At 47.7% G+C, this 22,938-nt stretch overlaps 1 protein-coding gene across 2 annotated transcripts in view; it reads left to right on the top strand.

Moving 5' to 3' along the window:
* The window catches only part of AGBL1 (AGBL carboxypeptidase 1), a 413,198-nt gene extending 390,850 nt beyond the window's left edge, over positions 1-22,348 (top strand). The window contains exon 23 of one of the 2 annotated variants that reach the window (XM_081171065.1): positions 20,970-22,348. In XM_081171065.1, the coding sequence (XP_081027191.1) occupies positions 20,970-21,093 (124 nt within the window). In that variant the 3' untranslated portion in view covers positions 21,094-22,348. Of the gene's footprint in view, positions 1-20,966 lie in introns of both variants that reach the window. The other variant, XM_081171064.1, reaches the window with a different exon arrangement.
* The last annotated feature ends 590 nt before the right edge of the window (positions 22,349-22,938 follow it).

Below are 22,938 nucleotides of genomic sequence, written 5' to 3'. Positions count from 1 at the left end.
ATTCTGCTGGCGAGAAGGTAATTGAATGTTGAAGGCCTAAGAAAAGTTACCTGGCAGTATTGGAGAAGGCAGGGTGGTTATAGCATTCATTCTCCTGGTGTCATCTCCATCCCACCCCAACCCCCCTGCCGTCTGAAAGCAGCAGTTCATATACTTCCAGTGTATTACTTTTTCATCTGGACAGATATCTGATCTTAGTGGGTTTTGCTACCTCCTGCTTGGAGAGATGTATGAAGTTTTCAAACAAAGTTTCAGGCTTAAGGTAACATCTAAAATATAGATTTCTCAAATCGCCCTGCCAGTGTTGCTTGATAGGCTGCTTTGCGAGATAAGCTGATAACCCATCTTGCCTGAGAGATGTTTTCTGCTCCTTGATAACTGAACCAACTGTAGCTGAGCACCATTAAATCTGACACAGTGAATCTGTGGAGTGACCAGGCAGAGAAAGAAAGAAAAAAAGCTGCTACCTGACTGAAGAACTTTGGACCTTCTCTATTCCTCCAATCTATGAAGCCCAGATCTAGATAAGGGATGGATGACTCTGTCAATTTTGGTTTCTCTTTTTCTCCATCCCTCCCACCAACTTTGTGTTATATCCAATGTAGCTCACAGTTAAAGTCACTTAGCCTTGCTCCACGAGTGAAAGGCTTTCGTGCCAGCAGAACACTGTTGCGCAAAATAATGAATAAGCAAGTTGCTGGTAGCTTGGTTGCACAACTATTTTCCACTAGCACAACTGTTGCACTGCATTCCTCTCTTTTGCAATTTAAAGCTCACTAGTGAAAGAACCCTTTCACTAGTGGACAGAAACAGTTGGATACAGCCCTTAAATATAGTTCTCTTTGTGCTTCACAAATTTTAATCCTCATGTGTATGTTTTTCTCCTAAGGTACACATTTTTGCATGCAGTTTTCACTAAAGTACATATTTTCTGCAAACAATTTCCCCTCATGAAATGAACTTTAGTTTTGTACATTATTTTCACTAATGTTGCACTCCTAATATATATATATTTGCATGCATTGGTAGGAGAACTAAATTGCAACACTTGGAGAAGTGCAGATTTTGAAGGATAATTGTACGCTAGGTCACATATTGCTTCAACCCCTGTTGATCACTGTTGCTCAAGCAAAACAAAAACAAAAACACACACACACACACAATCAAGAGCTTACTTCAACCTCTGAATTATTCTCCGATGTCATGTCAGTACCTACCCCATACCTGTCATCATATATGATGCCAGGTGTGGGGTGGGTGTGGTATCGGGGAAATGGCCTTGGGAGCCTAATTAAGATCTCTGACAGGCCATGATTGGCCTGTGGGCTAGAAGTTTCCCGCCCCTGCTATAGGCAACTGGTTGGCCCCTGTAAGAATAGGCTGCTGGACTAGATGAACATCTGGCCTGATCCAGCAGGGTCCTTCTTCTCTTCTTAATTTTATTTTACTTTCCTAGCCAGAGAGGTACATTTGGGAGGCAATGAAGCTTAATTCCTAATGCAGCAGAGCATGAAGAGCTGGACAAATTCATATTCTGAACCAGATAATTAAGGAACGTTGCTGATATTGCCAATTCTAAGCACTGCCATTCAGGAAGTCAATTCTAGTGACATTAATGGGACCGGCTTTCAAGTGAAAAACGTTCATGAATAGGGACAAGAGACAAGATGTCTCCTGTGTAATGCTATGCAGAAGGCTGAGATTACTGAGATAAGTAATCTTGATTTGAGTACTCGAAAGCACTGTATTAATGCTAAATATTATTCTTATGACCCACCTGGGGATTAACAAACTCAGCTCTTACTGCCTGCTTATGGCTCCAAAAATAGGGGAGATGTCTAACATCTGGACAGCCACAATATATGGAAGGTGAGCTACATTAGGCCAGCTATTGCATGTGTCTGAATTATACTACGACAGGGATGTGACTTTTTTTTTTAGCTTGAAGGCCGCCTTCCTTACTGGGCCACCTTTTTAAGCCCACTTATGAGTGGTGGGTGGGGCCATAGACAAAAGACTGCAGAACAATAGATGCTTTTTCAGCTGGAACTCAATGGAACTCAGTTCTGGCACCTCTCAGGTGGCCGCCATGGGCATTCTAAGAGAACAAGGGAGGTATTCATGGTGAGTTCTGGTACCTCTTTTTCTAGAAAAATAGCACTGAATAGATGCAAATAGTTACTTTACTACAGCAGCCTAGTTTCCACACACACACACCTCTATCCACACAAACAACAAGCATTCCAGCTAGGCAGATATACAAGACCCTCCAAGTATCCCTATTTTCCAGGGACAGTCCCAGATTTACAGAAGCTGTCTCGGTTTCTGATTTGATCCCAGAATATCCCACTTTTCCTTGGGATGCCCCTATTTTCATTGGAGAAATGTTGGTGGGTATGGTAGGACATCCCTATTTTCATCAGAGGGTATGGAGTTATGTGACCCCCAAGCCAAGGCGATAGTTAACTATACAACCTTTTGAAGACATCTGAAGGCAGCTCTGTATAGTTTTTTATGATTTATGTATGTTGGAAGCCACCCAGAGTGCCTGGAGCAACCCAGTCAGACGGTTAGGGTATAGATAATAAAATTATCTTTATTATTATGGAATAGGACGTCCCTATTTTCATCGGAGAAATGTTGGAGGGTATGAAATACTCAAGGAGGGTGTGAAGTAGAGCCAATGAAGGATGTGGTCTGGGAAGAGGACTGAGGGCCATATAGAAAAGTCCATTGGCCACACTTGGCCTCTAAGCATATGGTTCCCTACTTCTGCAGTAAGAGCATGAAAATAGGTTGCTGGACCAGTTCAGCATCCTGCTCTCACAATGGTCAATCAGATGCCTCTGGGAAACCTACCAGCAGGACCAGAGCATAAGAACATTGTCAGGGGTTCAGGAGCAGAGGCAAGGGCAAGGGAGGAAACAGAGAGCGAGGGGGAGGAGGCAGAAGAAAAGATGAGTGATGACGACGACCCGAGATCTCCGAGTCTTTCCAGTGAATCAGAAGATTCACAGAAAGGAGCACCAGTGGTCAGGGCAAGGGGGGAGCCTAGGGGGACACCCCAGGAAGATAGAGCCAGAGGGGACTCAGAGGAGAGCAGTTGGAAATCGGGACCAGCGTCACAGCCAGAGAGCAGGGAAGAGGAGGAGCGCCAGAGATCAAGCGCTGGCAGCTCGCAACAGGGGGGAGGGCACGAGTCAGGAGTGGCCACACCTCCATCGGGGAGCGAAGAAACGGTCAGACGGAAAGTGGAAGGTTGGGCGCGCGCGCCAAGTTCAAATGCACAGGAAAGTGACGCAGTAGGCAGCCAGGAAAGGGAGCCAGGTCCTAAAGCCCGGCGCAAGGAGACAGGGAGTTCCGGGGGGTCGGCGTCAGAAGAATCCCGGAAGGAAGAGACCCCGGGGGGCAGAGGGACCCAGAGGAGAGCAGTCAGGCGGAAAAGGTGGAGCAGGGCTAGGATATTAAGTTGGTGCACAAGGGGCGGAGACTCAGACGGAGCTTCGCCGATCTAGCCATTAGACGTAGAGTTGCACGCAGCAGCTTGGGAATGGAAACTGTAACTCAATAAAGACTTTTACTTAATGACCGCTGGCTAGCGTGATCCTCTGTGAGCTAGGATCTTGAAGCAGCTCTGACAGTAAGCTCCGTCTCCAAAATTGTGGGCATCTACAGCCTCGAGGAGAGGAGAGAAGCAGGTGCCTACTAGCTAGCTCACGAACGGCAGACAACATGACGGCTGAGCAGCAGATAGAGGAACTCAGAAAAGCAGTGTCACAACTGAATGCCGAGGCTCTCGCATCCAGGAAGAGAGAGGAGGAGGCAGCTGCCGCCTGCAGGGATCTCCAGGTCAGGTTGGACATGCTTACGAAGCACGGGCAACTGACACCCAGACAGGAGGGAATTGGGTTGGCGAGACGAACAGGCGGTCTGGTCTCTCACTTCGATGGGAACCTGCAGCAGTACCCCAACTTTAGAGCAGATGTAATGTGCGCACTGGAACTGCTGAAAAAAGACTTTAGAGATGAGCAAGAGAAAGTGGGGTTCATCATGTCCCATTTGCATGGGGAAGCTAAAGCATGGCTGCGCAATTTGTGGAGGGATAAGGATCCGGCGCTCCAAAATGCGGATGCCTTTATTAAAGCGATGGATGGGTGTTTCTTATCAAGCATTGACGTGGATCTTGCTCGGCAGCAGATACATGGACTGAAACAAGGGAGGGCCAGCGTAAGGCAGTATCATGCCCGCTTTTTCGCTTTGGTCAGTGCTCTGGAATGGGACAGGGATTCGGCTCCTGTAAGAGACCTGTTTTGGGAGGGATTGCACGGCTCTGTTAAAGATGAAATTGCGAGGGGGGAGAGACCCCGGACCACGCAGGAGATCGTTCAGAGGGCGCTAGCCGTGGGGGTGCGGCTGGAAGAACGTCCGTGGAGCAGGGACGAAGGGCGTGGAGGGCGCGAACCAGCCAGGGGCTCCTCCTTCCTTCCCAGAGAAGCAGCGCGTGCGCAATCCACGCCTCCGCCAGGAGGAGGAGTGGAACCTATGGAGGTTGGAAGTGCAAGGGCTCAATCAGCAGCCAGAGCCCTAGCACCGACAACAGTGAAAGCGAAGCCTCCTAGAGGGAACAGGAAGTGTTACATCTGCGAGGATCCAGGGCATATGGCGAAAGAGTGTCCCCGGAGGCTCCACAAGCACACTGCAGCCTCAGCAATGGTAACTGCAGCAACGCAACAAGGAGGACCACAGCAGGGAAACGACGATGTCTGGCTGGAGGAAGAGGCAATGGGGCCCAGCCAGACGTGTCAGTGAAGAAGTCCCCGGAGATTTCACAGCCCATGGACCCCCTCCCGCCCAAACCAGTAGTGAGGCTCGCCGCATCGCTCCAGCTGCCCAATGGAATCACCATGGACGTGCCGCTCACCATTGACTCGGGAAGTAATGCGGACTTTATAGGGCAAGACTTTGTAGACCGGCACGCTATACAGTTGCTGCCGGCCACGCTGCCCCTGCAGGTGGTCACGGTGGATGGCAGGGAGCTGCTAGGGGGGCAAGTGGTGAAGCAGACGCCACCAATGGTGATGCGCCTTGGGAATCACAAGGAAATCATCAGCTTCAACGTCACTCAACTATCGGACACGCCCATTGTATTGGGCATGAGTTGGCTGGACAAGCACAGCCCAACGCTGGCTTGGTACCAGAGGCAGCTGACCTTCGGCTCTTCCTTTTGTGCTGAACACTGCATCGTCCCCCGGCAGGAGGGAGAGGAAGAGGAGACACAGCTGCTGCTAGGCACGCTGCAAGCGATTCCCCACAAGTACGCAGAATTTTTGGAGGTTTTCTGCGAGAAGGAGGCAGACAGGCTACCCCCCCACAGACCATATGACTGCAAAATTGACCTGCTGCCGGGGGCGGCGCTGCCTAAAGGGAAGCTGTATTCCATGTCTGAGGACGAACTGCAGGAACTCAAAGAGTTCATAGATCATAATTTGGAGCGCGGTTTCATCCGGGAGTCCAAGGCAGCGGGGGGCAGTCCTGTATTCTTTGTTAAGAAGCGGGACACGCCCCAAAAAAGACTTGTGGTGGACTATCGCATCTTAAACAGTGTGACCAAGCCATCGGACTTCCCCATGCCCCGAATCGACGACCTCCTCGCAAAGGTACGGAAGGGCAGCGTGTTCACCAAGTTAGACCTGCGAGGGGCGTACAACCTCATTCGCATGCGGGAAGGGGATGAGTGGAAGACAGCCATGTTCACGCCGCTGGGCACCTACGAATATAGAGTTATGCCTTTTGGATTGCAAAATGGCTCCCACGTTTTTCAAGCGTTCATGCATCACGTGTTGGCGGGGCTCCTCTACAAGACGTGCGTCTGTTTCTTAGATGACATCCTGATCTTTTCGGAATCGCAGCAGGAGCATGACAGACACGTCAAAGAAGTGCTAAGCAGGCTACAGCAGCATAGGCTCTACGCCAAGCTGGAGAAGTGCCAATTTGACGTGACGGAGGTGGATTTTCTGGGCTACAAGTTGTCTGACAAGGGGCTCGCCATGGACAGCGCCAAGGTTCGAGCGGTGTTGGACTGGAAGAGCCCACGCAACCGGAAGGAGGTCCAACGGTTTGTCGGCTTCGCGAACTTCTATCGCAAGTTTATCAAAGGCTTCACTATGCAGACAGCGGCCATCACGGACACGCTTAGCTCCAAAAAAAAGAAGTTCATCTGGACAGAGCAGGCGGAGCAGTCCTTTCAGGCACTCAAGCGTCTCTTCGCGTCGGAAGAGCAGCTGCTGCATGTCGACCCCAGCAGGCCGATGAGGGTGGAGACAGACGCCTCGGACAGAGCCGTGGGAGCAGTCCTGCTGCAGAAAGACCCGCAGGGGGTTTGGCGGCCGGGAGCGTTTTACTCCAGGAAGCTCAGCAAGTCCGAGCAGAACTACACCATCTGGGACAGGGAGTTGCTGGCCATTCATGCAGCGTTCAAAGCATGGAGGCACTTCCTGATCGGCGCCAAGCACACGGTGCAGGTCTGCACGGACCACAAGAATCTGGAGCACTGGCGCACGGCACAGTTCCTGAACCAAAGGCAGATACGTTGGGCTGAGTTCTTTGCGAACTTTAACTTCCGAATAGAGTATGTCCTGGGGGACACCAACATCATGGCGGACGCTCTCTCTCGTAAGCCACAATATCTGGAGGACGCCAAGCCAGCGGCCGCCATGCACATCTTCGCACCAACAGTGTGGGCGTGCGCTGCGGCAACAGTGGACCTGGAGGCGGTGCGGCGAGCGTTGCAGGATGACTCCTTCGCGCAAGCGAAGATGGCAGAGGTGCACAGGGGCACGGCAGCGACCGACGAGTTCCAGCTGAGAGATGGATTGCTCATTCGCAAAGGGGCCATCTACGTGCCGGGAGACGAACTTCGCGCCAAGGTACTGCAGCAGCTGCACGACGCGCCCACTGCCGGGCACTTTGGCAAGGAGAAGACGGTGGAATTAGTCGCCAGGGACTTCTGGTGGCCCGGAATGAGAGGGGAGGTCGCGGACTACGTGGCGAGGTGTGACACCTGCCAGAGGGCCAAACCGGTGCACAAACCACCGGCCGGACTGTTGGAATCGCTGCAAACTCCGGTCGAACCATGGGAGAGGGTGGCCCTGGACTTTGTCACGGATCTGCCCAGCTCGAGGGGCAAGACGGCCGTGCTGGTGGTGGTGGACTTGTTCTCCAAGATGGCACATTTCATTCCGTGTGCCAAGGTGGCCACGGCGGAGCAAACCGCCAAACTGTTCATAGACCACGTGTTCAAGGTTCACGGTCTGCCACGGTCTATTCTGTCCAACCGGGGGCGACAGTTCATCTCGAATTTCTGGCAGAAGCTGATGGGCTTCCTGAACGTCAAGATCAACCTGGCGTCGGCGAGACACCCGCAGACCAACGGGCAGGCGGAGCGGGTCAATGCCATCATGCAGCAGTACCTGAGATGTTATGCGAATCAACAGCCTGCGACGTGGGTGGATTACCTGCCGCTCGCCGAGTTTGCCTACAACAACACGAAGCACGTGTCCACGGGGGTCACGCCGTTCTTCGCTAACAATGGGAGGCACCCCAGAACCTTCCCGGGACTGGAAAGGATGGGGGAGGGGGAGCCGCAGACAGCAGATGCGTTCGCGTCGGAGTTGCAGGAGGTCCACGATCAGCTGCGGCGACACCTGGAGCTGGCCAAACATGCATACAAGGTGCAAGCGGACAAACACAGAAGGGTTGGCGAAGAGATCCATGTGGGAGACTGGGTCTGGTTAGCAGCCCACGCAGTGCCGGCCAGGTCGTTGGCCAAGAAGAAGCTGGGGCATAAGCAACTGGGGCCCTACCAAGTCGAAGAGCAGGTCAACCCGGTGGCTTTCAGGATGGCGCTTCCGGAGGGTTCCAGAATGCATCCGGTGTTCCACAGATCGGTGCTCACCCCCTACAAGGCACCGCACAGGTTTCAGGAACCCGGAATGGCACCGAGTCCGCTCAGAGAAGAAACCGGGCACGCGGGAGTGGCACAGAAGGAACGCATCAACGAAGTCACGGAGATTTTGGACTCCAGATGGGGGGAAGAAGGGGTAGAATACCTTCTCGCCAAGGAGGGCACCCCGGCCAGTGCGAACAGCTGGGTGCCGGGCTACGCCTTGGACGAACCTCTGCTCAAAGACGAGTTTCATGCCCTCTTCCCACATAGACCAATGCCAGCAGAATTTTTCGACGACTGGCTTTTCACGCCAACGCTTTCTGCCAGCACGTTCCGGGGGTTCGACTCGGACGAGGACCCGATACGAGACGCCCGTTCCCCGGAGGGGTCACCCTCGGGATCTGCCTCAGAACCCTCGTATTGGTGGGACGATAGACCAGAGGAGCAGTGGCGCAGGAAGTGGCAGGAAGGTCCAGGACGAGCAACGCCGCCAGGAGGAAGTGAGGGAGAGACGGACATGGACGTTTTCGGGGACGACCCTGGTTTCGAGCACGGCGGCACAGAGATGGAAGCGGAGGTGACCGTCGTCGACGAGAGCAGGGAGGCAGAACCGGGAGACTTCAGATGGAGGCCCGCCACGGGAAGCGAACTGTATCCGACGTTCGTCCCTCTGACACAGCAGCACCCAGTTCCCGCACCGGAAGGAGGGGAGGGGGGAACGGGGGGCTTCGAGGGGGGGATGGATGTCAGGGGTTCAGGAGCAGAGGCAAGGGCAAGGGAGGAAACAGAGAGCGAGGGGGAGGAGGCAGAAGAAAAGATGAGTGATGACGACGACCCGAGATCTCCGAGTCTTTCCAGTGAATCAGAAGATTCACAGAAAGGAGCACCAGTGGTCAGGGCAAGGGGGGAGCCTAGGGGGACACCCCAGGAAGATAGAGCCAGAGGGGACTCAGAGGAGAGCAGTTGGAAATCGGGACCAGCGTCACAGCCAGAGAGCAGGGAAGAGGAGGAGCGCCAGAGATCAAGCGCTGGCAGCTCGCAACAGGGGGGAGGGCACGAGTCAGGAGTGGCCACACCTCCATCGGGGAGCGAAGAAACGGTCAGACGGAAAGTGGAAGGTTGGGCGCGCGCGCCAAGTTCAAATGCACAGGAAAGTGACGCAGTAGGCAGCCAGGAAAGGGAGCCAGGTCCTAAAGCCCGGCGCAAGGAGACAGGGAGTTCCGGGGGGTCGGCGTCAGAAGAATCCCGGAAGGAAGAGACCCCGGGGGGCAGAGGGACCCAGAGGAGAGCAGTCAGGCGGAAAAGGTGGAGCAGGGCTAGGATATTAAGTTGGTGCACAAGAGGCGGAGACTCAGACGGAGCTTCGCCGATCTAGCCATTAGACGTAGAGTTGCACGCAGCAGCTTGGGAATGGAAACTGTAACTCAATAAAGACTTTTACTTAATGACCGCTGGCTAGCGTGATCCTCTGTGAGCTAGGATCTTGAAGCAGCTCTGACAAACATGATCCCCTCCTGTGATTTCCAGAAACTTGTATTCAGAACCATCACCATCTCCAACTGTGGAGTTAGAGGATAGCCATTGTGGCTAGCAGCCACTTAGAAGCCTTATTCTCCTCCATGCATTTGTCCAATCCTCTTTTAAACCCATTCACTAAGGCACACACAGAAGCAGCAAATGGGGAAAAAACCCTTTGGTAACACAAAAGCACGCACACAACTTTTCCACATTTGTCTTCTGCACTAATCAGAACTCAGAGATCCCTTGTGAGGCAGACAACAGAAGCAAAGAAAAGCATGACCTATGAGCAAAGCTGGTGGAAATTAATTTGAGAAAACACACATGGGTGTGCTCCCCCCCTTTTAATAATTGCCAACTGGATTTGTAGGGTCTTTTTCTGGCTGAGCTCTCCAGTTTTTAACCAACAAAGTTCTGTTTTGCAAATCAGATGCCATAAGATTCTAGTGAAGCACACCTACTCCCACCCGCCTCCCCAGTTCACCTAATTAAAAGCAGTCGCTGAGCTTTAAGGGGCAGAGGACACCCTTGGAATTATGAGAAAGCTCTGTGTGGCATAACAAAATGGCTGCCACATCCAAAAGAGGAAGGACCACAAAATGGTGTGGGCAACCTCCCTGTCCCCATTGGCCACACCATCAGCGGGGATTAAAAGCATGTACACCAATCACCACCCCCCTTACAAAATGAAGCCCTTTGTGCCTCTCTTCTGCTCGGAATGGTTAGGAGGATGGGCGTCCAGTTCTGGCATCCAAGGGGGCATGTTTAAGGGAGCAATGTAGGGGAAGCTGATTACTTATGCAAACAGGAACTGAGCAGGGACAGCCAACAGTCTATTGTGAGGGGATGTTTAATGAGACCTTCCATGGGCTGAGGGGATGTTTAATGAGACCTTTCATGGGCACCATAAGAGGTATTGCCAAACACATTGGCAGTCACATGTTGGTAACCCCTGGCTTAAAATAATACAAACCAGTTCCTCAAAGGATGGGAATCTATTGTACACCCAGTCAGAGGTATAATGGACTCTGATCCTTCCACTGTCCCATGAGTCCCCCCAGTCCCGTTCCTTCAGACCTGTGATTCCCCAAACCCATCAGGCCACTTACCTTGGAAGGAATGCCTTACTTCCTCCTATGCTGGAGCCTAGTCAGGCAACAGTAGCCATGGAAAGAAAGAGAAGAGCACTTGTGAAGAGAGAGCTGAGGAAGGAAGAGATGTTTGCTGATCAGGTTGAGAGGAAGGAAGAGGGAAGCTATTCTTTGGCTTGGATTAAAGGAATCAGGGAGATATAATGCTGCCGTCATACTTGAGGGGATCATGATGAGTTTCCATTGCCCATAATATGAATCTCAGAACTGCAAGCTTCACGGTTATGTCTGGCTTTCCCCCTAAATAATGGCCAGTTTAAACATTCCCTCCATAAGGTATTGTGTGGAAGCCAACTTATGCCATACTCAGAGTAGACCCACCACAATCAAAGTATTAACTTAAGGCCAATGATTTAAATAGATCTGTGGGTTAAACCACAGATCCTAGGACTTGCTGATCAGAAGGTTGGCGGTTCGAATCCCCCGCGATGGGGTGAGCTCCTGTTGACCGGTCCCGGCTCCTGCCAACCTAGCAGTTCGAAAGCACGTCAAAGTGCAAGTAGATAAATAGGTACCGCTCTGGCGGGAAGGTAAATTCTGTTTCCATGCTCTGCTCTGGTTCGCCAGAAGCAGCTTAGTCATGCTGGCCACATGACCCGGAAGCTGTACGCCGGCTCCCTCGGCCAATAAAGTGAGATGAGCACTGCAACCCCAAAGTTGGCCATGACTGGACTTAATGGTCAGGGGTCCCTTTACCTTTACGTTGACTTAGTTGGCTACAGCCCATTGTCATATGTTTAGCCTACAGTTTGATTTAAAATAGTGACCTGAGTCGAGACCTGAGTTGACCCAACAAGCTTCACACCCTCTGCCTCTTCCTTTTAAAGGGGGGGGGGGCAGGCAGAAGCATTAGCGTGGCAAACAGCAGCCACCTCTACTCCAGGCTAGCAAATGGGTGCTTCTGCAAGTGGGCTGGGCTTGTGAGGTTTGTACATGGCAACACTGGCATCTCTGTGTCCTTGGTGCTGGAGGTGCCAGCTCTGTATCCAACTCACTCTCCTGAACCTCTCCTGGAGGAGGCTGCTTAGTAAGAGGAGTAACAGGAGGGGCTGGCAACCGTGACCCTTTAGAGGTACCTGGCTAGAGGTATCATAGGGGCAGGATACCTCTCTGACAACCTGCTTGAACCTTCCCCAGGATCCAGCTCCTGAGTCTGATCACTCGCCACGTCTTCTAACTCAGACATTTTTTGAGGCACCAGTCTTGTCAACCCCATCCTGCTCGGGCCCTCCTCTGCGCTGTCTAGCTCCAACTCCACAATCTCTTCCTCCATCTGCCAAGATCCCCACTCCAAGGGATCTCCATGGGACTCATGACACTAACTGCAGATCAGAGCCGGGTCTGAGCAGCATATGATGAAGTAAATGGCAACTAATTACCCAGCACATTTCTGTGGGAATGAAACATTATTCCCCCTTCCCATTATGGTAGAAACAAAAAAAATGACATAAGGTGTGTGATCAAAGCTTTCAAACACAGGTTCATTAACAAGACGTTAGCTCAAAATATCACAGTTACAAGCAGCAAATTGTTGCCGTTCCCATTTAAATTTCTGGATTTTAAGCTGTCAATAACACACACACACACACCCCTTCACCCCTGCCAAACTAATATTGTTTCTTCAAGCCTTCAAGGAGTTGGACCCAGATCCAAGCCCCAAACCCTTCCCCCCACATAGCTGAAGCTGTGCATCAGGGGACACAGATGAACCTGCCAACCATGGTTTATGTAAACACATTTACATAATCTCAAACTCAAACATAATGGAAGATGAATACATGAATAACCTACAGAGAGTTATAGATTTGCAAAGCAATTAAATCAATTTTCTCTGTAAACTTCCATTGTCAAGCTGCAGATCTAAGGAGCATGTCCATGTTGAATTCGAACTATTCATACATATGTTAAATTGTTTTGTCTCTGAAGACTGCATATGTTTACTCTAATAGTTCAGCTTCCACAGTACTCAAGAGTTGTTGTTTCTATGAGTTCAGATTTTAGCCATATTTCATACAACACACCAAGTTCAGGGAAAGATACTACTACTACTACTACTACTACTACTACTACTACTACTACTACTACTACTTCTATACCATCCTTCATCCAAGGATCACAGGATGGTTTACAATATAAAAACACTATAATACATAACATGGTAACAAATAATAATAATAATAATAATAAAAACCACAATACTCCCTGATACACATGAATGAATGTATGTATGGAGAGGGTGGGGTCTGGATCATGTTCACCGGCTGACTGCGTTTCTCGGGAGCTGACTCTGCCTTTCTCAGGCATCCAAATGATACATACTGTTTGAACATGTGAAGTCAGATTGATTGTTAAAGCACTCTGAGAATTGTAGTTCTGTGAGAGGAATAGGGGTCTCCTAACAATTCTCCATATCCTTAACAAACTACAGCTCCCAGAATTCTTTGGGGGAAGCCAAGACCATTTAAAGTAGGGCCATAGTGCTTTAAATGAATAGTGTGAATCTCTGCTTCAAAGAGAGAAATCATAAGAAGGGAGAACAGGGGAAACAGAGAACAACTTCTTGCCCATCATTATCTGATCTGCAGATTGAACAGGCACACGCTCCATTGGCCAGTCTTCCTTCTGTCCAGCAAGAGGCATTTTTGACTGAATTTTAGCAATTAATCATGTCTAAGTGTGCACCAGTACATATAAATTAGCATACAGAACTTTCATGCAAATTTGTATCAAACTTTCATGCAAATTTGTATCCACTTTAGTTGTCTTTTGTGTGTGGGGGTGTGTGTATGTGATGCGCTTCCTATTTTTTGGTGCTATGTAAGATGAAGATCTCTCACATCAGTTTTCCAGCTACCCTATATAAAAATGGCCAGAACCTAGATTATTTACACAGGGATGGTGTATTCATAGAGGTGTAACGCTTGCAGCACAATTAGAGAGGCTGGAGAGTTGGAAACAGAAATGGGAGCCGAAATTGACACAATTGGCGTATTCATCTAAGGTCAGGGATGGAAATCACACAAGTGAATATGAATGATATTCACCACCGTCATTCTTTTAGTCTGCAAATAGCATATGAACAATTATGTTATTTTTGGTGTTTTCAATGCTTCCCTTCCACCGAAAAGCATTGAAATCAATCACATGATTAATGATAAAAAAATTCCTTCCAGTAGCACCTTAAAGACCAACTAAGTTAGTTCTTGGTATGAGCTTTCGTGTGCATGCACACTTCTTCAGATACACTGAAACAGAAGTTGCCAGATCCTTCTATATAGTGAGAAGGTGGGGAGGGGTGTTACTCAGAAGGGTGGTGGGAATGGGAGGTAGGCAGATAGCTGAGAGAGATTAATGATGTTCATTTCAGTCTTAGTGGATAGTGAGATGGAAAACATAGATTTTAACAAAAGCCGAACTGTAGCAGAACGGAAGCAGCAGTGATTGGGATGAACACAGGATGGGATGGAGATTGCTCACGTGATTAAGCACAATCATATAAATGTTTACTCAAAAGTAACTCCCACAGAGCTGAGGACTTGCTCTCAGATAAATGTGCATAGGATTGTGGCTTCAAAGTGTCTATTTTTGCCACTAATAAATAGCACCAGATATTTCATTTACTGATTGCATTTGTATGCCACCGTTCCTCCAAGGAGTTCAAGGTACCATCCATGGTTCCCCCCTCGAGATTTCGTTATCACAACAAGCTTGTGAGGTGGGTTGAACTGGGAGATGGCAATTGGCCTATGCTCATCCAATGAGCTTCATGACTGTGTGGTTTATTGAACCCTGATCTTTCAGATGTCGTCATCTAAGGTTTAGCCAGCATTGTCCACACTGACCAGCAGCAACTCTCCAGGATATCAAGCAGAAGATCTTCCCAATCACCTGCTAGTTGAATTCTTTTTGACAGGGGAGGCCGGGAATTGAACCAGGAACCCACAGTGTACAAAACAGCTGCTCTACCCCCAAGTTATTGTCTTGGCAAGGAGATCGGAATTCTTGTTTCCTAATGTTTGCTACCGAAAAATTCAGAAGCTGGGGGGGAAAGTGGCAATCTTATACCTTTCTTAGACTTGAACTTGAAGGTCTCTGCAGATCATTTGCTCTCCTTCAGTATTGGCTCTCTGAACCCTCTTGCATATAATGGAGCAATACATCTATGTGCTTTATTCTCCTTCCGCTGTGCTAGGTTTGTTGGGGGGGGGGTTAACCCCAAAAATGTGGAAGATCGGAGAGCTGGAGAAAGGCCAGGTTCAATCTTATGTGCAATCGTTAATTTTCTTTCTTACAGGGGAGGGGGGGAATCCCTGTGTCAGTACTGTGCTAACACTGCATCTTTTAACATCCCTCCGATCGCTTTAGGCCAAGCGAGCATTAATAAAACAAACTGACTTGAACAGATGCAAGGCAGTCACAAAACAGGGGGAGGCAAGTCTCTGTACTGATCCCCAAAGCTTCTTTGTTTTTTTATTTTTTATTTCTGCTCGTTCTTCCCCTTAGAAAAAAAAATGCTTCAATTAAATTTCAGCTCAAATGCATGAAAGTATCTAGAGGGAAAGTATTATTTAGTTTACTGATGCAGTGATGTGCTTCTCCCAGATTGTAGCTCTGCTACAAAGGGGTTCACAACTTAAATTACTCCAAGGGCCACTTTTTCATTTTTATTAATGCAGGAGGGTGGCATTGCTATGGTTACCAGGGGGAAAGAAACCTTTTTTGGTTGCAATTTTTAGCTCTGCATTATTTTTTAACTAACACACACACACGCACACACACACACATTGGGACAACAAATCTACTCTGTACCCCCACTGAATAGATGCACCTTAATCTCTTAGCTGCCCCCTCCTATTTCTCCACCCCAAAGGTTGTTCTGCCCTTTCCTTCTTTAGTCTACACAAAGTGATCTCTTCTGTCACTGAACCCCGTAACAGCTCGATCCAGCTGTTCTGTTCCATGGTTCTGCCATGGAATGTCTCTACTAAGGGAGGAGAAATTGCCTTCTAACTGATTTTAAATGTGGGCTGTCAGAGCTGCTTCCAGGTCCCAGCTCACAGAGGACCACGCCAGCCGGTATTACTGTACAAAAGTCTTTATTGAGTTACAAGTTCCATTTTCAAGCCACAGCGTGCAGCTCTACGTCTTAGAAGCTAGACCGGCGAAGCTCCGTCTGAGTCTCCGCCTCCTGTACACCAACTTAATACTCTAGCCTTCCTCCACCTCTTCCGTCTTTCCTTCCTCCTCTGGGTCCCTCTACCCCCCGTGGTCTCTTCCTTCCTGGACTCTTCTGACGCCGACCCCCCGGACTCTGCTCCCTCTTTGCGGCGGGCTTTAGGACCTGGCTCCCTATCCGGACTGCTTACTGTGCCGCCTTCCTGTGCATTTGAACTTGGCGCGCGCGCGCAGCCTTCGACCTTCCTCTTGACCGTTTCCTTGCTCCCCGATGGAGGTGTGGCCAATCCTAACTCCTGTCTTCCCGCTTGCGGCGAGCCGCCAGCTCCCGATGCCTGCGACCCCTCCCCCCTACTGTGCTCTGGTGGAGAAGCTGGTCCCGATTTCCAACTGCTGCTCTCTGAGTCTCCTCTGGTCCCTTCTTCCTGGTGTGTCCCCCTAGGCGCCCCCCTTGCTCTGACCACTGGCGCCCCTTTCTGTGAATCTTCCGATTCACTGGAAAGACTTGGAGATCTCGGGCCGCTGTCATCGCTCATATTTCCTTCGGATTCCTCCCCCTCGCTCTCTGTTTCCTCCCTTTCCTGTGCCTCTGCTCCTGAACCCCTGACATGGGCCAATGAGCAATGCCTTTGATGCTGATTCTAAGGAACGGATGGGTTCAACAGGAGGAGGAGGAGGAGGAGGAGGAGGAGGAGGAGGAGGAGGAGGAGGAGAAGCTGGCCATTGAAACCACACTGCGCTTGGCTCAGTGCTTGGGCCTAATTATTTTGAACATTTGGGGAGCCGAAAAGGGTAGGGCCTCCAGGAGTTGGCGCCCCTCACTCTGAGAATTGTAGTTCTGTGAGGCGGAATAGGATTTTGCTACCAAGTCTCAGCACCCTGAACTACACTTCCCAGAATACTTTGAGAGAAGCCATGACTGTTTAAAATGGCATCATACTGCTGCGAATAACATGATCCCAGACTATTGCATCTGGTCAACTTGCTTTGTGTTATGTGGCTGTTGCTTCTTCTCCTATTTATTATTACTAATAGTAGTATTGGCATTAGTATTATTATTTACTATTTGTTGTGTTCAACTGTGTTCTTTTTTATGGTTTTATCATTTCATGCTAACATTATTTTTAAATAAGATTTGCAATCTACAGGTTCATTCATTCATTCCCTGCCATTTTCACTGTTGGGATTCAAGGTGGCTTACAGATAAAAACAAGAACTGCTAACAACAGAGAAAGGAGAAAGGAATGGAAAGAGAAAGGGAAAAAATAATAATTTTTTTTTATTAAAAAAAGCATTGACAGAATTTCAACTATACAGGCAACTCTCAACTTACAGTAGGGTTACGTTCCGGGGACTGCGTGTAAATCCAAATTGCCTGTAGCCAAAACACATTGGGTTCAATGGCAGGTGGGATTGCCAAAGTCCTTTTTCCTGGACACCTGCTCTCTTTAAAAAAATATTTGGGGAAATTTGCCAATCACATAAAGCTGAATGCACACAAGTTAAATGTGGCTAAGTTGCAAGTTACCTGTATGCATATATAAAATCTATTAAAGCCATGCAAATAACTACAATAAAAACAGCACACCAGCAGCTCTTTCATTAAAATCAGTCAGTTCCCCAAAGCCTGCTGGTTTTATTTTTTTAATCTTAATTTTAATTAGATTTTTCAGAGCTTTTAACAAATTTACTACACGTACAATATATCATTCACTTATGTTTTTTCTTATTTTCTTATTTATTTATTGAGGCAGTGACAGGCAGTGGAGGTGGGTCAATTTGTGTGAATGAGGCATTGTCCCACCAAGCTCAGTGTGCCCTTAGCCAACCCCCAACTCTTTACTTATAACTAATCTTGGGGGCAGGTGTCACTAGTTCTCAGCCTTCTCCTCCTTAGTCTTTATGTTCCCTTCGTAGAACTTAGCTGGGAGGAGAATGAGAGCAAAACCAGAATTAGTTGGCTCTGTGTATCATCAGTTCTGGCCCTACCAGTCATTGGCTGTAGTGCCATCTGCTGTTGGCCTCCCTGCTTTCTGCCCTACCAGTCCCAATGAGCACCAGCCTTCACTGATGAAGGGATCTTATAGTCAAAAGGTGAGGTGGGTCAAACATACTTTAAAGAAATTGATATATTGTGGGCCAGAGGTCAGCCCCTTTGGTTCTCTAGTCTTATGATCCTTCCATTTAGCCTGACAAGCTGTTTTCCCCTTGCTTTGACATGATAAATTTCTACAGGCCTCGATCAGGCATCTTTTTTTTTTTTTTAATCTGGTGAAATCAATTACAAACCTTGCAAGCTGCAATTACCTTGGGAACTCCTGAAAAACTAATTAGTACAAGTCCTAACAAGTTATACCTTTCCTTTAGACTTTTATGGAGAAAGAGAAGGAAATGTGAACTCAGAAAAAGGAAGCTTATCAAGGAAATAGTCATCACAAACAGAATCTTGGAGACAACTATTAAGTGTTTTTCTGTAATAAACAGTGTTTATTTATAGGGTGTTTGCCACAGCTCTGAACCAGAAATCTATACAGATGGGCTGATGATAAAAAAATAAAATAAAAGATGGGCTGATGATGATGAATGCTTTGCAGAGAGGAGCAATCATTGGATGAGGTGCTATGATGTCATGGGATGTTCATAAACTTATTCATTAATAAGGGGGACTTGTGTTGGATATAGGAAGCAGATATAGGGGAAATATCTGAAAGGAACTGAAAGGCTATATGGTGGCCACCCTCTTTTAAATTGATTTCTACACTTGTTAAGAAGCAATCACTTAAATTAATCCGACTCCAGTGCATTTATGTCATATTTGTTTCTTGGTTTCCTCTCTTGGTTGGTGGAGGTGTTCTACCAATGGACCTTATAGTCACTTTTGATGGGAGTTTCAAGCCATAACCAGATTTTGGGATGATGTTTTACACTGAGTTATTAAAATTCTGAATATTACAGTGGTTAAAGGCCACAGTTTGGTCTTGCTATCATTATTCTGGGGAGCAAGTAAAGATACATATTTTTAAGCCGTTAATAATCCATTTCCTGTCTGGTTGGAGATTGCATTCTTATGGAGAAGAGATCGTTTGTTAACTACACAGAGCTGGTACAGCAGAGTTTTTGGGATGCGGATAGCGCTGTGGTCTAAATTAGTGAGCCTTTTGGGCTTGCAGACTGGAAGGTCAGCGGTTCAAATCCATGTGATGGGGTGAGCTCCCGTTGCTTTGTCCCAGCTTCTGCCAGCCTAGCAGTGCAAGTAGGTACCGCTGTGGTGTGAAGGTAAACGGCATTTCCGTGTGCTCTGGTACGTGTCATGGTGTCCCGTCATGCCAGAAGTGGTTTAGTCATGCTGGTCACATGACCCGGAAAGCTGTCTGTGGACAAACACTGGCTCCCTTAGCCTGAAAAGCAAGATGATCGCCACACCCCATAGCCGCCTTTGATTGGACTTAACCATCCAGGGTTCCTTTACCTTTACTACAATAGGGTTTGCAAGATGGCACTTGTAGACAAACTAACACAACATTGCAGAGTAGCCAGAGGTGATATTCAGCAAGATAAATTTTATGATAACCAGTCACCTTTCCTTCCTTTCATCAATTTCTCACCAGAAGAACCAATAATACCCCCCTTTTGGGGGATGTATGCTATCCTGAACTTTTTCTCGATATTCCAAGTTTTCTTTAATTTGACATCATGTCACTGATGCGAAGATTTAAAGGACATTGTTGTTAACTTTGTAAGTCTGCTGTTTGTTTGGCATTTATAGATATATTCTTTCCAAAGTGTGTAATGAGGACACACAAGGTTCATTTATGTATTTCTTTCTCTCAGTGTGATCTTTGAAATGTTTGGCTTGTTTTATATTGGTTTGTTTATTTTAATGTTTTGTCTGAAATAAAAAAGAAAGAATAAAAAAGAATGTTCACAAACATTACAACTTACTTGTAGAAAGCTGCCAGCAATATAATATATCACCAGGAAACAATGAAGATTGTGAGAAAATTGTAACGTCAATTTGGCTGAGGGAAACCTCATCGAGACTCCTCCATGGCTGTTGTTCTGGGCTGTTCCTGAGTTTCTGGGGGCTGCAGCTCATCGTGAAGTAGTTCTTCATCAGAAGAAGAAGAGGGAGTGCTATCTGTAGCTCAATGGTAGAGCATTGGCCTTGCACACTGTCTCAGGTTCAATGCCTGGAGTCTCTAGGTAGTGCAGGAAGGAAAACTATGGAGAGCCACTACCAGTCCGTGTAGACAATGCTGAGCAAGATATTCTGATGTTCAAATGCAGAAGAGCACCAAAGCTTGAGAACTTAGCGTACATAGCATGAACTGAATGTTTATGCCAGCATTTAACATAAAAGAGCCTTTTCTAGAAGAGTGAGAGAGATGGGGAGGGGGTGTTTGACTTAGGAATAAATAACAGCCCCAATGGGTCTGTCTTTTCTCTTGTTTTTGGTTATGTCAGCAGGAACGCGGGGCTCCTACTCATACAAAGCAGCCTTTCAAGAACACAAGCAAACAAACAAATATGCGCACACACATACATACAAAGCAGAACTAATTAAGATCAAGTCATCTCTCAATAAATATGCAAATTAAAAATCAAAACAAAGGATTTCTATTTATCACATCATAAAGTTGCAAATTGCTGCTGAGGCTCCCATAGACCTCACTAGATGGGGGTTATGGGACAGTAGGCGTTAAATGTGCAGCGGGGCAATCAATTCCTATGTATCTGTGTGCATTGCTTGAATGTGGTTTTATTTCATTTTCCTGCTGAGCAAGGGCTCCCTAGCTACACACACACACACACACACACACACACACACACAGCAAACTCAGCTTTCCCAATTACGTATTGGAAACCTGAATCCAAAACAGAGAGGATGTTCAGCTTGAACTACTGTACTGGGGCTTTCTCCAGAAGTTCAGGCCACAGTAACACACTGATGCTTGGCCAAAGCAGCTACCAGATTTCTTCTAAAACAGGATCGTAGAATCATAGAATTGAATCATGCAGAAATGTGGAGAACTGATTAGAAAAATGAGAATTTTTCAATTTCTGGCCATTCTATCAGTCCCCTCCCACATACTAACATGTGCTGTGATGCCTTATCAAGTGTTTTGCTGCCTGCATTCAATTCTCTTTATGTCTCTCTCTTTGCAATTCTGTGGCAGAAGCAGCAGCAGCAATGGCAACCTGGAGACGGACGATGAACTTCCCTTTGGGGATGAAGTGGATTATAACACAGACAGCTGCTCTGACCAGGAAGGAGACTTTTCGGAGCTGGACAAAGAGATCTAGGAGTATCGCTCCAGGGCTGAAGGAGTCAAAGAAGAATCAGAAGCCAATAGAGGAAAGATGTATGACACTGACACACACACACACACACACACACACACGTCACATGGAGGACTTTCTACATCTTGAGTCAGCCCAAGCAGCCAGCTTCTCCCATTGCTGTCAATAATGCTTGGGGTCTTCAGCTGACTGGAGAGCAGGCCCAAGCCATCAATCCTCAAGCAATGAGCAGGCAGCTCACAGCTTGCATCTGCTTCTTATGTGGTGACAGTTCCAATCCCAGATGCCTTGCCCTGTTTGCACTTCCAAAATAGATCTCTCTGTTCTTCTTCTTTTTGCTATTGAAACTATTATCTAGATTCCATAGAAAGAGGGAGCGATTCCTTGTAATGTACTGATATATCTCTATAGCAATGTGTGAGCACCAGTTAGCCAAAAGTGGAGGATGCATGACGGATGGCGCTTTTCTTTTGCAGTGTTTTCTGCTCAATAGTTTGTTTTTCTGTCTTCTCTCTCACACACATACAATTTTATTGACTGAGTTGGTGGAGGAACTCTTCTTGAGCGTAAGGGTGAAGATTTTCAACTGACCCACTTCCTTTTCTTATCCCTGTGCATAAAGGCAACAGTATCAGACCCAGTTCTAATTCCACTGGGAGTCTAGCAAGGTGGACCAGAGCTAAGTATAAGGGAGCTACATGTCCAACCTTTACAGAGCAGAGTCCCCTTTTGGAAGGAGTCCTCTTCTTGAAGGGCTGCCTAGTCCACATTTGTCTTAAACATAAATAACCCTGAGAAGGGAGAGCAACAGGGGCCTTGAAGTTGCCCATCAACATCTAGGAGCATCCGGAAAGCAGACTAAGCAGGCAGTTCACCTGTCCATCCTTTCCCCCACTATGGTGAGATACATTTCTGTTTAAGTTAGCTTTGGCATTTATTTCTCAGGCTAGGGTGATCATAAGTCCATCTAAACAGAGAGCAGTCCTCTCTTTTAAACGCTTTCAGGGGCTAGCCCTCCACTGGAAGATGTTGACTGTTTGAAGGACTGACTCATCTAAGTTCAGTTTAAATATCAAGACTGGAGATCAGGAAGAGCATTAAAATTGCCGTCAACGTTGAGACTGATCAGGCAGGTACATGGACCACCTGGAGTCACAATCATCCCCACTAGGACGAGATGTATTTTTTGGCTCTATTTTAATTATAGCAGTTATTTATAAATTTGCAGCTATATGTACAAAATAGGGTTTGCAATTCAGTTGTCCGTTTCATCCTCTTTTTTGACGATATATGTAAGAGGTGCTGTGAGGTCAGGCAAAGGGCCAGCAGAGCTGGAAGCTGGAACTAAGCTGCGGTATTTATCATTACTTGTTTATTCATCATTACTCATTTGCTTTGGCACTCCCCCACTCCACCGGGGCTCCAGAACACGCCAAATTTGGTGATGATTTCTCAAGAGGTGCCTGAGCACACAAAAAGCAGACAGACAACTTCCCAAAATTCCTAGGAAATGCCATTTGAGGAGCGAACCACCTGGTGACGTCCTTATCTCTGCATGTGCCAGCTCCTCCTGGTTCCATCAGTCCTTGTTCTGAACCTCCACCATTTGAGAGCCTTCCTCCTACTAGGAAGGCACTAAGGAAAACATCGACCCGAGAACATCAGTTGCTTAGCGCCTCTCAGCCTGCTCACTGGTACATTAGAATTCATGGAGGACGGTTCCTCCTTTTCCTCCGGGGTTAGCTGTAAATGGGATTGACTTATTCCCCCCTCTGTGTCATGAAAATGTTTAAAATGTAATAAAATAATAATAAAGAGAGGGGGGGATTGTGTGACAGTACAAGAGTA

Source organism: Podarcis bocagei (assembly GCF_964188305.1).
Source record: "Podarcis bocagei genome assembly, chromosome: 14".
Classification (NCBI taxonomy): domain Eukaryota; kingdom Metazoa; phylum Chordata; class Lepidosauria; order Squamata; family Lacertidae; genus Podarcis; species Podarcis bocagei.
This window is presented reverse-complemented; position numbering and strand designations above follow the sequence as displayed.